The sequence below is a fragment of the Charadrius vociferus genome, unplaced genomic scaffold (assembly GCF_000708025.1).
Source record: "Charadrius vociferus isolate BGI_N301 unplaced genomic scaffold, ASM70802v2 scaffold509, whole genome shotgun sequence".
NCBI classification, from domain to species: Eukaryota; Metazoa; Chordata; class Aves; order Charadriiformes; family Charadriidae; genus Charadrius; species Charadrius vociferus.
Genome location: NW_009650093.1, coordinates 190,439 through 206,457, shown reverse-complemented (window position 1 = coordinate 206,457; position 16,019 = coordinate 190,439). Strand labels below are relative to the sequence as shown.

The window sequence follows — 16,019 nt, the reverse complement described above, 5'->3', positions numbered from 1 at the left end:
GTTAGATTAAATCATTGACGTCTATCTGGTATTTTGAGGTACTCAGGAGCACAAGTTGCTCTGCTTGCGACACTCTGCTTGAAGACACAGACCTTCGGAGAAGGAGAAAACGTGGCTCTGCTCTCCCAGCGGAGGGCTCCAGCCTGGGGCTGACAAAGACCTGTCCCTCCAAATTCTCCTGTGGGCACCTGGGCCTTCCTGCGGGGTGGGTGTCCCCTTAGCACAGCATTGCACAGAGAACTCAACTTCCACCTACTCGTTCACGCTAAATAAACCTCACAGTGCAGGCAATGACTTTTTACTCTGTTTTGAAGAAAACTCCAAACAGATGAATAAAAACAGATTTATTTTTATTGACTTTATGATAACACTTTTGGGTTTTGGTCAAAAATTCATCCCAAATGTATTTCTCTGAAGTGCTGTGTGAGTATTTGCTGAGTAGGAGTGTTCCTTAAAATATTCAGAAGTAGTCCAAACATAAAAGAGAGTGAGGATTGTTTATCCCATTTATGCAATTTAGGAAAACTGAGGCTCAAGAAATGTGCTTAAGGTACCAGCGCGTCTACAGGTGTGTCCAGGAATTGGGTCCAGATGTACTGCTTCTCCCAGCTCTGTGCCTTAACCCCAGAAAATGTGTCGTGTCCCCCCGTCTCCCCCCGAAGCAGGGAGGAATAAATAGAAATGTATGGCAGGGAGGTGGGGTAAGGGACAAGCTGGGATAAAACATGGCATAAAAATTGGGAGCCTTCATGTTCTGTAAAAGGATTAAGTAAGTAATAGTGTGGAAAGTCTTAGTAGGCCACTTATCTCGTAGTATATACTATTTAGATGAAGTGCGTATCGTTTTACCTCTCTCGGCCCTCCTTTGGCTCGGATGCTGAGCGCTTCATGGGTCGCTGGTTATTCTTGAGGTTGGATGTCGTACACGAGGTATGTACATACCCGAGGCATGCGTGTAGCTTTCTTTCATTAACTGGCATTATACAAAGGCCTCAAGTGTTAGATTTATGAAGTAGCTTTTCTATATAAAGCCTCAAATCTATTAAATTGAACTGAAGCGGAGCTGGATGGGAGACGGAACTGTGCATTTCCCTAAACCGCTGCTCCCTGCTATTGCATATTTGGTTCATGTAGTTATGACAAGTACAAGTAGCAAATCATTAAAGCAGCAAAAACACCATCTTTACTGTAAAGATCCCCTTTGAAGCTGAGGCGGAGTGTTCCTGAATTAATGGAGTGCATAGTGATTTTACTAAGTTTTATTTATAAAAAACCCTCTTTGCGTTCATGCCAAGAGTCTCCAGCCCAGTGGTAAGCAGGGTTCATACACAGAAACCCAGTCTAGATTTATGATGTGTTTGAAAACGCAAGGGAAAAAATATCGAATTGACAATATTTGTAACATATTGTTAAAATATCTATTCTATCGCCATGCGTGGAATTCCCCCGCTTTATAAACATGAGTGCCAGCTACAACCCTTGAAATGTCATAACACGTAGAGACAAAAAGAAAACAAAAAAACTTTTGTTAGAATGCCTTCTAAAGTCCAAGACGTGTTTGGGTGGTGCGTGGAACGGAGAGTTAATTAATGAAAAATAAAATATACACAAAGGCATATGTTCTTTAACTTAAAAAAAGAAAAGCTTTAGTATCAACACTTCTGACAGCTCCCTTTATCAGCACTGAAGCTTTGCTTCCTGCAGCTCTGAGCGTGCAGTTCTTTGCCGCTGTGTATGTATTCTATTCCGGGCAAACTAATCTGTGTGGAGACAGTATTTTTTGCATTAAAATCCCTCCTGTTTCATAGTTTTGCAAACTCTGAGCAGCTGCACAGCTTTGCTTTTACATGGACTTATAAATTATTCTGCTACCTAAGGTATTGCGCACAAATTTTGGAGGCAAGTAACGATTATAGGAGAAAACAGAACGCTCTGCTTGGAAAAATGTCATGGGTAGGAGGCAAGCGTCTGTGCTCTGGGAAGGGATGTATGGAGGTGTATTTGCATTTTTATTTACATATATACATGGAAACATACATACCAGCAGGTATGTGTAACTTTGCAACTGTTCCTACTGCTTTTGAGCGTTCAAACCAGAAACCAAGCTTCCTCCTTATCACAAAGCTTTAAAATCCTTTAAAAACCTGAGAGCCCAGGCTGAGGGCTGGAACAGAGCGTGCAGCGCCCTTCAGCCGGAGAGGACAAGAAAACTCTTGGCAGAGCGCTTGAGCGTGCTGACATCCAGCCTTGTCCTGGGATGGGGCTGGGATGAGGTCTCTTGACCCGGACTGCTCCATTGACCAGTGCCAATACGGTTCTGTAGTGGGCAGAAATAGATTCAGTTGGTTGTGAGTGCACAGAAATGCAGGGAGAGATGTTTCCCCTCAATTGAAATTCATATTGTTGTAGCACAAGGAAATGCAGAAGGCCTTTTCTGCACTTCTTGTAAACATTAGTTGCTTTTTTGTTCTTTGTGGGTGTGTTCATTGCATGAAATGAGGGGAGGAAAAGGGAAATGCCTCCAAAACCAAACATGTCATTTGATTAAAAAAAAAAAAAATTGGGTTTACTATTACCAATCTTTACCTGGAGCCAGCAAATCAAGAACTTGCAGAAGTTATAATGGGGTTGAAAGACCAGGTAAGAGCAACTAGCGGTTTGGCTGGGTTACTCTGCAGTTAATGTCAAAACTTTCATGACCTTTATTGAGAAGAATTAGGTTAATGAGGAGGGCTTTTGAACTCTCTTTAAACCAGCCCATTGATTTAAAACTTCTTACAAACTTGAGGAAAGTTTCCTGGTTTGGATTACGAGGCGCTTCTTGGAGATCTCGACTTCATTAATCAAAGTGTTGGGAGTTACTGAGTCACCCATAGGCCTTTGAAACCCATCCGAATTGTAACACCTTGGGGCAGAGCTTGCCCTCTTTGTTCACATTCAGCAGTGTCCCGTGCTTCCCTCCCCAAGGAAGTTCAAAGAACACCAGACTCTTAAGAATAAAGCAATGCACCATAAAGGGGGAGGTATAAAAATGTCAGTAAAGATGCTAAATATACAGCAGTTTGGGGAGCCCCAGTAAGTTAAATATTAACAAGTTCTATTGCTCTCACTTTGGTCAGTTAATAAAATACTCTTAATTATTAGATTGCCTAAATTGCCTGATGTGCAGCTTTGGAGATAGAGAGCCTTCTCAAATGAACCCTCTGTGTTTTCTGAACTTGTTTGCGTAATAGGAATGTGCTGCAGCTTTCTTTTTATCAAGAAATCTCAGGGGTTATTGTAATGCGCTTAGATGGACATGCCGCCCAAGCGATGCTCCATGCTCACGCAGAACAGAAGGACATTCAAGAAATTGCCCCACTGGGGATACATTGAGTGTGTTCACATATACCATCACTTGAGCTTTCTTGCAGTGGGTAATAGGACCTCCTGCTCCACAAAAAAAAAAAAAAGGATGTAAATTCTCTGGCCATTAAGACATTTTGGAGCCCTTAGGAAAAGGAATGCATGTTGTATATCTTTGAGCCTCACTGGAGAGCAGGGGATATTAGTGCTCTCTGCATCCAGAGCCCTCGCTCAGCTGGGTCACCGCTCCTGGGTCTTCCAAACCTTTAGCTGGTTCAAATCTGGAGTTTTGAGTCTGTCTCTCCCCGCTATCCCCACAATAACTTCTGTGTTGCTTTGGTTTGTAGAGCAGTAACCCCATCCAAATCACCTACAAAGTAGTAATTCTGCCCTTTAGTCAGACTCCATCCTGAAACCCAACTGTAAAGTCATCCTTTGCACTATCAAAATGCCTAACGGACACCTCCTCCCATCCCTGGAGTGCCTATCGCTCTGCTATACGCTCCTGTCTTTGCATTCGCTCCCTCTACTTATTTTTTCTTAACAGTGAAAATTGCTGCAGATACGGGCAAGACAGCCTCCTTGTGTCTTGTCATTGGAATATGCTCGCTAAACTCCAGCTCCCTCGTGGCTTAGGACTGTTATTCCTTGTTCTTGTAGGATCTGCTATACGCTCCTGTCTTTGCATTCGCTCCCTCTACTTATTTTTTCTTAACAGTGAAAATTGCTGCAGATACGGGCAAGACAGCCTCCTTGTGTCTTGTCATTGGAATATGCTCGCTAAACTCCAGCTCCCTCGTGGCTTAGGACTGTTTATTCCTTGTTCGCTTGGAAGGGTTTCGGCTAAGAAAATATGCTGAAGCTACTGACACTGCAACGGACATTACTCAAAACTATTTGGCCTGTAGTCTCCTCTTTGGTATTGATGATGTTGACATCTTTTTTTAGATCCCAGACTGTATTTGCAGAACTGTTTGTCAACTATAGCACTGCACAAGCATGGGGTCCGGTGTCACAGACACTGTTTTGCCGTGTTCCCAGCAGAGCTGGTACCTTGGAGGATGAATCAAAGCACAGATTTGTGATCTTCCTCTGCCTCAGCATCCCCATCCTTTAAACGAAGACCTTGTCTCTTCAAAGAAGAATAATTTATTAGCGGGCAGAAATACAAACTGTTGGTAGCTTTAGGCTGGTCTTTTTGCTCACATTGGATGGGCTTTGTACTTCACTGATGTGTTACTGGGTCATAAAAGAAAGAATAAATCTTGTTTACTTGTTTACATCCCGTGGGAATCTTCTGCTGGGCTGGGTTTCAGGCTTGTTCCGAGCAAGATTGAAATGTGCTGTGCTTCCCCTGTCAGGCAGCTGGTCTGTGTAGCTGCTGCCCACTTGAGAGGCAGAATCTGCAGTGCCTTTACTGAAAGGGTGCCAAGGATTGCGAGAGAGAGAGGAGCTGGAGGGAGGAAGTTAGAGGGGGAAGGAGGGGGAGAGCCAACACACAGCGAGAAAAGGAAGAGAAAACTGGAGAGGAGAGCTCAGCTGGGGAATGACACAAGGGGCTGGCAGGGGATTAGAAAATATGGAGTGATGGGAGAGATGCAGCGTGAGCTCAGCAGCTTCTTGTCCCCGTGGGTTTGGGGGGATATCTAGCCCCCCCCCCCCGACCTCATCAGCTATTTGGATTCATGAGAACGAGCTTTGCTGGCTTACAGAGCAGCCCTGCTAAAGTCGTCTTTCAGGCAAGGCTTGCGAGTTGCAAACCTCTTGTGTCATTTGTGGGGTGGCTTTTTTGGTGTGTGAGTAACACTTGGGTTTTCTATTGTTGTAACTGGCTTTTTTTTTTTTTTTCCCTTTTCAGAAATAAACCCATAATCAGTTGTGGGAAGGCTTTGGTTTGAATATCTGCATGTCAGATTAAAGATCTATGAATTAATAACTTCCAGGTTATTTTCTGTTTTGTATAATCATGAAGTTCCTTTGCCATGTGACAGGGAGAGGAAATAATTTAACCCCAGCCTGCTCCGAGCTTCTCAGCCTCCTTTGGGTTTATTCTCCCAAAGCCGAGAGTTGCAAAACTTGAATTCCTTTCGAATTGTAATAACATACTTGGACTCTGTAGGGCTTTGATTCACATGCCCGATAATAGGAGTGGGTTTTGCACCCCAGAAACCTTTAGGAAGTTTACTGTTGCATTGCCTGGCTCCTGCCTGATGGATATTTATTAATCCCGGGAATTTTGTTGCCTTTTTCTCTGCCCATCAGCGGGTTAAGCTGTGCCGGCTGGCAGCGGGGCTGGGCTCCTGCCGCGCATCCCCCGGCCGATGCTGCGCGCTGCAGCCCGACCTGCTGGGCAGAGGGGCTCACTGCATCCCCCGCAGCCCCTCATCCCCTGCATCTCCGCATCCCCTCACCCCCCGCACCTCCACGCTTCGTCCCACCATCCTTCTGCGACAGAGCTTCCCAATTTCTAGGGGTTTTTTTGGGCTTTGTTTTTTTTTTTTTTTTTTTTTTTTTTGCTTTTTTTTTTTTTTAACATAAGTGGCATTTTTACTGGACTATTAATTTGCTTTACTACATGTAATTAGCAAAAACTGGATACCAAGTGAACAAAATTAGGCTTGGACTGGATTCACTTGTCAGCCAGCCAAGACGTGTTTGGGTAGACATTTCTAAAACAATGATAAATTGGGTCCTCCTGTGTGTGAGGAGGTCCCTCTTTTTGCTTTTGACCCTATTGCGGTGAGGTAGACCTGTCCCGCTGATAAAACACAGCGTAAGCAGAGATGGGTCCTGCTCTCACCATGGCCTTTCTTACCTCGTGAGCCAGGGACAAAGTTATTTTCCTTTTGTGCATGATTGCCACATCCAAGAAAATATTTATTAAGCAGGATAAACACTTTGAGATAGGTAGATAAGAAACTACAAGAGAAATTTCTTTAATAGTACCACTGCTGGTGGTACAGGCAGGGAGGCGAGGATGGACGTATATGTGTATCACAGTGACGTGCAACAGAAAACATGGGATTTTCAGGCAAATGTAGTGTTACCCAGGCACTGGCACTGTAAGGATGCCAACAGTCTCTACGAAGAAGGTGCAGAATATCTGCATCCACCAAAACCTCAGCTATTCACATATTAATCACAGGGGCTAACCACACAGATCCAAATGGGTGCTTAGGAGCTGATGAAGCCTTTAAGGCATTCAAAAAAGAAACATCATACATTTTCTAGCACATAAATGTGTTTAAAAAGGTATGTAATTTATAATAGCGATGTTGACAGAGCTTTAACTACATTACAAAAGCTAAACTATAATATATTTACATGTGAGCAGTACTTACTGTGTGGGTGCGTTTCTGTTGATGTGTTTCCATGTGATTCTCCATAATTTCAGCAAGTGATTGTAGTAAGGGATATTAAACCATAGTATTGATAATACTTTTACAGCTCTGCTTTGGGAAATGCATTACTGCTAAATTAGTCCCTGAAAATCTAGAGATATTAACACTGTCGAGCATGAAGGCAGATGGGATTTGGATCAGAGACCTTTATTTGTAGTATGATACTAAGGAGTCATTACTTTAAAGCAGGAACTTCGTTTCCTTGAATATTAACTCGAGTTGGGGATTTTACTTCCGCTTTGGCATGAACGAGCTTATCATAAAAGCGTAAATGGAACTCACTTGGTATTGATTTTTCTTACGCTCTAAAAAGATGCTTAATGAAACTCTGGGTACCTAGATAAAGACCTTCACTGAATGCAAAGTAAGCTTAATTGCAGTTCCCTTAACAAGCTACTGGAGATGATTTTTTTTTTTCCACTACAAAGCCCTTTCACCTATTCAGAATGTTTCTCTTCCTGTGTATGCAAGGATGCATTAATTCAGTTCCCCCCTCCCTTTCCCCCCTCCCATGAGAGGCAAACTGCAGCTTAAGGAAAGGAAAACTACTCTGCCAGTTCACGTGTGGGAAAAATTTCAGTCTTGGGGAACTTGATTTTTGAGGTCTCAATAAGAGGTTTTAGCCTTAAAAGAGGGTAACTCTCCCTCTCCCACTTGTGCAGGAGGGGAGACGGGCAGGGAGGCACGTTCTGACCCTGCGTGACAGAATTATAGCAAACCCAGAACCTGAACTGAGGTTTTTCTAACGTTTGTCCCAAGAGCTGACATCTGCCGGACCCTGCAGCTATGCCAGAGCAGAGGGAGGGCTTTTATTTTTACCCTCTGGCACTGCAAACCCCAAAGCACGCGGGAAGGGCAGGTCCGCATCATTCCCCCCTTCGCAGAGAGCAGCGTTTGTGCTCCTGAGGTTGCGGAGAAGGAAGCACCGGTGTGTTCCCTGATGGTGGGGACTCTTTCTCCCGTAGCTCCTGCTTGTGCTGCTCGCCCGGAGCCCTCTTAGTGCTCAATTGGGTTCTTTCCATTCTCCTCTTGGTAATTTTTTTTCCTCCCCCGCTGCGGGGGGTCTGCCAGAGGCTGTGGCGACGTCCGCGGGTCCTGCAGGGACCTGGTGTGACTGATGGGACCTGACGGATGCTGCTGTCCAAAAGCACTTGCGCTTGGAATTGCCACCCCCTCTTCTGGGGACACCCCTGTCACCAGAGACGCAGCCTGTCCCCTCTGCAATTTGCTTAGAGTCGATACGTATAAAGCATGATATCTGTGTTAATTATGCCGAACGCCTTCGAGCCCCTCTCTCTGATGCTGTGCAAGAAACTGTTTCTGCAGAAAATGTCAGACAGCGAAAAGACGGCATAATTTCATTTTTTTTTTTAATCATGAAGCAAGAGAGCCGGGTATTTAGCACGCCTGGGGGAAGCCAAGCAGTGCCAGAGGAGTCCCTGGCTGAGGTGTAAACCCAAGAAACCTCTTGCTCTTTCCTTTTTCAATCTTGCTTTTGTTCACGCTCCAAAGAGCGTAAGTTGGGGAATTTTGCTGCGGATTTGAGTAGGAAGATAGAGCAGCTTTGCGTCAGGTGCAGAGTAATTATTTGCCGGGGTTCTGTGCTATTTGGTTTTTATTCCCTGTGTTTTCATTAAAAGCTAATGAGTTTTTTTCTTCATTCAGAACAATAGCTTGGCCCCTGACAAGTTGTTGGTTATTTTTTCTGCTTGGACTCAACTAGCTGTTGCTGCTCCATAAACTTTATGGAGAAGTGGATTAAAGCACAAGAAGTTCTCGTAATGCAAATCCAAATGGAAAGGAAATAGGATTTGTTTTAAGTAGCTATGCGTGCGGAGTTTTTGTTGATCCTCTTTTTGTTATTGAAACTGTAAGTGGTGTTTGAAAACATTCCTAATACTAAACCAAACCAAACTCCTTTGTTTGTATTGATTCCTGTTGTGGCAGTTCAGGCAATTCGGAGTCCCGCTGGGCTTGGCACGACACATGGATGTACACGCTGCAGCCTGGGTAAATTTGGGTGACGGTAGCCTGCATGAACACGGGAAACCCCCTTTCCCCTCCTGCGCGGGGACAGCAAGAAAAGAGCACTTTTGCGGTGACCCCCCCGCCCCCCCATGCGGGAGTTACTTTGCCGAAACAGAGACCTGTGGTTCGATTCTTCCCCGTGGCTGATGCGTGTGACAGCTTCTCCTGCCGTTGGAGCCAGTGACTTATTCCTGCGAGTAACTTGCCCGGTTGGGCCCTTGTTCTTGTTCCAAACGGTTTCACGCAGCCACGCAGCGGCGCATGAGCCGTGCCACGCTGCCTCCTGCCAGTCGGAAACCAGAAACAGTTTGCTCGTTATCGCAATAATCCTGCACCTGTATCTCGTTATAGGGGACCACCTGTTACCTCGGTGTTGGTTTGAAAAGCCGGGTTTAATAGGGTGCAGTTTGGGTGGAAGAAATTGCTCTTTTTTAAGGGGCTGAACTGATGGAAACTGCCTTACAAGGCTGGCATCCTCGCAGCGCTGCGGGTAGTCGAGCCCGCAACGCCGCAGCGCAGCACGGAAGACGGCGCCTCATTAGAATGAACGCCGTGTTTTCCTACGACACTGAGCTGGTGCTATTTGGTAGCGGCTTTTTACATAGGCTTTTTTTAGACCCTTTTTATTTGAGGATCTCAAAGTGCTACGGTAAAACGGGGAAAGAAACATCCCCTTGTCGCACACAGCCGAGCAAAGCACTGAAATGACTTCTTCAAGGTCGGGCGGTCAGTGGTGCTCATGGATGCGCTTCGCTTCCCGGAGTCTGCCCAGCAGAGCGGGGCATTTCAGTCTCTGCTTTTTAACCCCTAATTCTTGGGTTTTTTTTTCTCATGGAGGTGCATGCATGAATTTCAGTTTGTTGTCACGTAGAGGAACGTGCTTTGCTTACTCCTCATGGCTGAGAAGTAGTCCGTGGGTGGGAGACGACTGTGGTACCGCCTCTGCTGGTGTCTGATCCCTTTTGGGTCAGGGACCTGCAGGTTTCTTCTTGGCATGAGCGATTAACAATGCCAAATGATGCACCTCTCAAAAGGAGAAAAGTTATTTTTCTGAATTTCCTTTTTTTCTCCGGAATCTGCTGTTCCACTCTGCATGCTGGGACAGCCGCTGGAAGCAAGTGAGCATAGAGCTGGGGAAAGAATTGATTATTTCTTGGGCCCTTCCCCTGTTAGGAAAGTTGTGATGGTTTAAATGGGGGGTTGCCAGGGACCCCTCTCCTCTGTCATTGACCGCCTTTGGTAAATCTCAAAGTCAAATCTTCAATCGGTTTTTCAAGACCTTTGAGCTTATAGTATCGGCAAGACTACCATGGCATCTGGCACCCGGTGCAGTTTGTTTTTTAAGGAACTGATCCGTGGGAGGACAATCTTGTGTGCGTTATGTTCTTCCCAGCCAGACTGTTCCTTTTGGTGAAGAATGGAAATTTTCTTGAAAACGTGCCCTTGAAGCCTGGGGTCTCTGAGAGCTTCACGCTCGGAGCGAGCAAGGGAGGGTTGCAACCTGGGATGTGGAAAATCAAACACATCCAAAATACTGTGTCACGTCTTTCTGCAGCTGGAGACTTAACGGCGTCTCCACTGTGTTGCTTGGTGGGAGGAAGAGCTTTGTAACCTCCATCCCAGGCCTTGGTACCCTTTCATCAGCGCTCGATTTAAACTGTAGGGCACAATTCCTCTGTTTGCTGAGATAAAACCTGGTTTTAGTGTTTGAACACAATTAACATCGGCTGAAAACTCACCTTTCTTGCTCTTTGTTGTGTGTTGAATGAGTAAGCAGCTGTCTTTACCTCTGTTATCAGCAGTTTGGGCTGTGTGTATTCAGGAAATGTAAGGCAAAAGCTTGAAAGACCACTTTTTTGCTTTGTTTAGGGTGAGTAGTATTTTCTTCTCCAGGTAGGCTAGCTGCACTCCATTTATATTAAAATTTGATATTAACATCTGTCACTCTAGGATCTAAGTGCCTTCTGCATAAAATCCAATATCGGCAGCAAATTCCCCGGCAAAATGTCCGCTTACAGAAAAATTCAATGAAACATCAAGCACAGGGAGGTAATAGCTACTGCCTCCACGCGCAGACACGTCGCTTTGTTAATTTGTGTGTGACTGCCTGTCACAGGGAGTCAATCTTTTTTTCCCCTACCACTCTTCAATTAAGGATCTCAAAGCTTTTTTCCTACATTATAGGAAGATTCTTCATTCTAGTGAGGCAGGTAGTGTAGTCCTCCGTTTTACAGATGGATGATTTATGCAGAGGTCATGTACTGAGGGTGAGAACACAGAATTGGACATAGCTCTGGTAGTTTGGCCCCGAGACCGGTATTTCCAGCCTCCTCCTGGTATGGCCTCCAGGTGTGAAGTCTCCACAAATCCAGCGTGAGCGTTCTTGTAGCAGGAATATGCCGCTTTAGCCCTAAATGATGAATCTGTCCTTAAACCCACAAAAGCGGGGTTGGATTTTGTAGAGATCTTCAGTGGAAGGTGGGAACCGGGAGGAAAGATGTCTCATGGTGTAGGTAATGAGATTTGGATTTAGAAATGAGTCCTTTTCACTAAAATCTGGCTCTCCTTCTCTTTCTAGGAGAGGATCAGCATGATGCTGGCTATGGACAGGACAGTTCTGATGAAAATCAGAGCTGGAGTTTGGCCCCTTCCATGACATCTGACGCTTCGTTTCCATCAGACTTCCAGGATGATGGTAAGTCACTGAAGTTTTTTGAAGTCCTTGAGTGAAGAAGATGGAAAGGTAAGTGCAACCTAGTATGAATTCCTCGTCGTCATTCATCCATCTCATAACAGTGGAAGTGTTCTGTTTTTTTTTTTGTTGTTGTTTGTTAACTGGTAGCTGGTTTATCTGTGACCGTAAAATGTTACAGTGGTCCCAAATTTAGTATTGCTAAGTTAAATGTATTTCTTGATTGTCTTGGTGCAAACTGGAGTCGGTCATTCTATTTTGGATTGACAACAGTGATGGAAAAGAGCAGACTTTGACCTGGTGGCTAGTGTTTCCCAAAGTTAAGGTGTGACTTCTGGGTGCGTTTCTTCTTGGGTGCTTAGCCTCACACTTGAAAGGGGCTGTGTCTTCTCAAACCGTGTCTCCCCCCCGCCTTTGAAAATTAGACCTCTTTAAAGTGCTTTGCTCTGGAGAGCCTTTTTGGGGACCTTCTTGTGCTTGGGAATTTGGACCTCCTTCCTGCGAGTGTAGAAGTGCTTCCAGCCGAGCGGTGGATGGGAGCCGGTATCTGAGGCCGAGGGCACTTTCCAGAGCATTAAATGTCAGACGGGGGGTTTCTGGGCAAAGAGTTGCTGTGCCGCTCATGTCTGCTTGTGCGTGGTGGTTTAGGAGTGATGGATTTGCAATACGCTGTTGAAATTGAAGCCTACAGAGCTGAGACTGTTCTGATCTTCTCAGGGGTTATCTCTGGGCCCTAGTGAAGGCTTGTCGGCTTGGGCCTCAGATTCTCAATCTCCCACTTCCCACAGATCTTGTTTCCTCCTCCTCCTCTTTCGCTTCCCTTGCACTTTTCCCCCATGCTTTCTTACCTCCCCCCCGGCCTTGTCCTTCCTCTTTCATTTTCTGCGCTTCAGTCCCTCCCCTTCTCCACCTTTCTCTGCTCAATGTGCTCTTTCATGTCTACTCCCACTCTTTTTAGTGTATCAGTAGTCATCAATCAAAGAACCCAAAGAAATGAGGATTTATTTGGGACCAGGCCATAAGTGCTGGTGGCCACCAGAGTTAGCTTCTTCGTGCAGTGCGAACCATCAGGCGTATCTGCTGCCTGCGTTGATTCATGCTATAAAATAAATGGCTTCGTTTAGCCTGATTAGAGACAAGGTTGGTCTGATAGCCCGTAATTGCGGCACGAAAAGAGGTGTGGAGTTTGGGATTGGTTGTTTTAAATAATCCGTGCGTTCAGAAATGATGCACTTACGCCGAGCGCGGATGGAGAACGGGTGACAAGGATAATGGATGTTGGCCTAAATGGGACATGAAAGGGTGCTGAAGACCTCAGGCTTGGCCTCGTCAGGCGCGCAATGTCTTTATGGAGTCTAGAGTTTCTCCTGGCGTGTTTATTAAGCTTGTCCAAGGAGGTATTTGCTTTGCTAACTTTGAGTGGTGGTTTTTGGCAGCTCCGAGGGGCAGAGTTTGACATAACACTTGCAAGGTATGCAAACACTTGGCACCGCTGGAAGTTTTCAGACACAGATGAAATGCCAGGCGCGGTGGAAGGATGCCCAAATGGGTGAATGGCAGAGGAGATTGATAACACAGAAAAATTACATACTACAAAAAGGAGGGGGCCGGAGGGAGAGTTGGCATGGAGAGCAGTTACATTAAAATGAGGTGTTAGTTCTTGGAAACTGCTCAGAGCGCTGAATAACAGCAAATTATGGGCTTGACACGGTGTGTGTTCATTCAGGATGGAAGTTGAGCAATTTTGGCTGATCAGACGCAGGCCGTTGGTAGCCTGAAACAATGATGTTAAAGGGAAAAAAGGCTGAATGTAGGATTTTGGAACCCTTTCTTTGCCCTTCCGTGGTTTGTTGGGGCAGCACCGGAATGAATTTCTCTCGTTATCTGCCAATGGGATGGGTATGGATCGGGGTTGTGATTTCCTCTGGGTTTTTGAATTTCTGTGATGACTTACTGTCAGATTTTTTTGTTGTTGTTTACTTGGGGGATTTTTTTTGTTTGCTTACTTTTTTTCACTATAGAAGGTAAAGGCACAATGATTTTTTTTTTATAGAAGGCACAATGATTTTTTTAAAAAATGAATATGAAATCAATCACCTGAGAGTTTAAATCGGTACTTCTGAGAAGTGGATTCAGCTAAAGGGTGTGTCAGACAGCCTTGGTTGCTGAGTTAGAACATCCTGGTGGGAAAAGTAGAAAGTTTCAAGATTTTATGAACTGATTTTCATCTTTTCTGTCTGCCTTGGCTTCTCCGCGTGGGCACCCTTCACTTTTACTGTGCCCCTTTTTGCTCCCACACTCTTTTATCTGTTTAACCGGTGAGGTCCCTGGAGCCGGTCCCCTGCTCCTGAGTGCTGGTGCGGAGCCTGGGCCACCACGGCCCCTCGGATTGCTGCTGTCACACCGACGGGTGATCCAGAACTGCTCCTTTCATGCATGGGGCCGATCCACCTAGCCATGGCCAGAAGAATTAATTGGCAGGTTGTAGGAACATGTCATTTCTGTGGCTTTTTTCCACCCCTCCTTTGCCCCATTTTTCAACAACAAGAGGTTCTGTCCTGAGGAGCAACCCCACAGCGCTGTTAGAATTCCTGAATTTCCCAACTTTATTAATTCAAGGTTTTAAAGGAAGCAGGTGTCTCTGACTGGGGTGATGCTCACTTCTGCCTATCCCTGCTCTGAAAAACGGGGGAGTTTGGGGGCAGGGGAATGCCACCGCCCTTCATTTTGAGCAGACTCTGCCTTTCTCGCTCCCAACTTCTCGTGGGAATGGGTGAGAACCTTCCAAGTTGTCTCTGGAGGGAGCAGGAGGGACCGAGCGAGTTGGGGATGACTTTACTCAATGAGGCATGGCCCAGCTCTATAGGATCGTCCCTAATGAGTGATTAAGAAGCTAATGTTTGTACAGTGCGGGGAGGCTGGGAGCACAGTGGAAGTGCTAAGTACTGTTATAATGATAAGTATTTCTTAGGAGACGCTTCCCATGTAATGTACTCCGCTCAGACCACTTGAAGACTTTTCAAAAATGTTTTGTCTTTTAAACTGGTAGATCACTTAATTTGCCGGCATTCGTTCATTTAGTTTTACCGGAGCGTAAGGTAGATACCGCAGCGTCCCGAGGGCCAGGAGTTGCACGTCTTTAATATTTCGCGCTTCTAAATATTGCTTTAGCAGTTGGGGTTTCCCCGCGGCTCCTTAGCGGGGCTTCCGCTATCGTTGCGGAGCCTCTGGTCTCTTGCTAGAGGGATGCTGAGCCAGGACCCCGATGATTCGGGATCGCACCGGGCTGAGGGGGTGACAACCACTGCGCCTTCTGTCCCCGCGCCTGGCTGTCGGTGCTGCGCCCGTGTCACAACAACATCAGCAACAATATATTTTCTTTTATATTACACAGGTATCCGTCAGCACGGGGAAGGGAGCATAACTCACAGTGACAGGGATATGCTTTACAGGCTCTGTTAGGCGCGGTCTCCGGGGTAAGAAATCTTGCCTCGGACTTCCAAGATTTTTCCATCGTGTCAGCAGAGAACTTTGGCCAAACACACTTACAGCTCATTCGATTCTCTGTGGGGTTTGTTTATTTTATTATTATTATTATTATTTTTTAAATATGCAAGTTCAGAGTATCTTAAAATCAGTTCCTTCATCAAAAATTCCTTTTGCTTCATAAAAATGTGTTAAAAATGGCCTTTATCTTAAAAGGTGTGGAGGGTGGTAGATGAGATGGTACTTCACTGTGGCCCAGTGGGGTGGGGATGGGGACGGGGGGGACAGATACAAATGCAACATGTACTAAAGGTTTTGGGGGGGGTTAGAAACTGTAAAGAGGTGGCACGTCTTTAATCCATCTCCAGGTACTTCTTGAACCCATTTGCACCCTGGAGGAGGCCCCATTTGCCCATGTGTGGCCTTCTAGAGATGGGTTGGGAAGCAATAAAATACCAAAGGGAGTTTTGTACGTAACTCTTCAGCACCCAGACGCTGACGAGCCACCTCGCGAATCCAGGGGAGAAGTCCATAAACTTCTCTTAGAAGTTTCTCGCCTGGTCCATGGGGGCTTCTAGCCAGGCTCTGCTCGGGGCTGCCGGTGTTCCCGTCTTCCAGGATGCTCTGTCCCCTCTCTTGGCGGTGTTTTGGAGCACTGAACCCTTTCTCCCCTGATGTGTGTAGTGTTCTGAACCGCGCGGGCTTCCCTGCGCGTAGGCAGTCCTCGCATCTACAACTTCTATTTCCCCTGTGCTTCTCACACACTTCTGAACCCTAAGGAATCACTTCCTAAATCCGGAATTAATTGCTTTCAGAACGCAGCCTGCGGGGATGGCTTGCGGTGGTACCTGGAGGAGATGGGGATGCGGGCGGGTGCGCCGCCGTGCTCGGGCGAGGGTGGGGGCCCAGGGCACGTTGTAGGGGGGTACAGGGTACAACGTACAGGGTGGGCAAGTGGGTGCTGCCCAGTTCGGGCAGGTGGTGCAGGAGGGGCTAAGTGGGTGGGCAGGGTGGGCGACGCAGGGGTGGGCGATGCACGGATGTGCCTTGGAGGTGTCAGGGGGGTA

General features: G+C 46.2%; 1 protein-coding gene across 1 annotated transcript in view; it reads left to right on the top strand.

The window, feature by feature from the left end:
* SKAP1 (src kinase associated phosphoprotein 1) overlaps positions 1–16,019 on the top strand; it is a 161,247-nt gene that overhangs the window by 21,064 nt on the left and 124,164 nt on the right. The window contains exon 4 of the mRNA XM_009892211.1: positions 11,358–11,469. Within this exon, the coding sequence (XP_009890513.1) occupies positions 11,358–11,469 (112 nt within the window). The remainder of the gene's footprint in view (positions 1–11,357; positions 11,470–16,019) is intronic.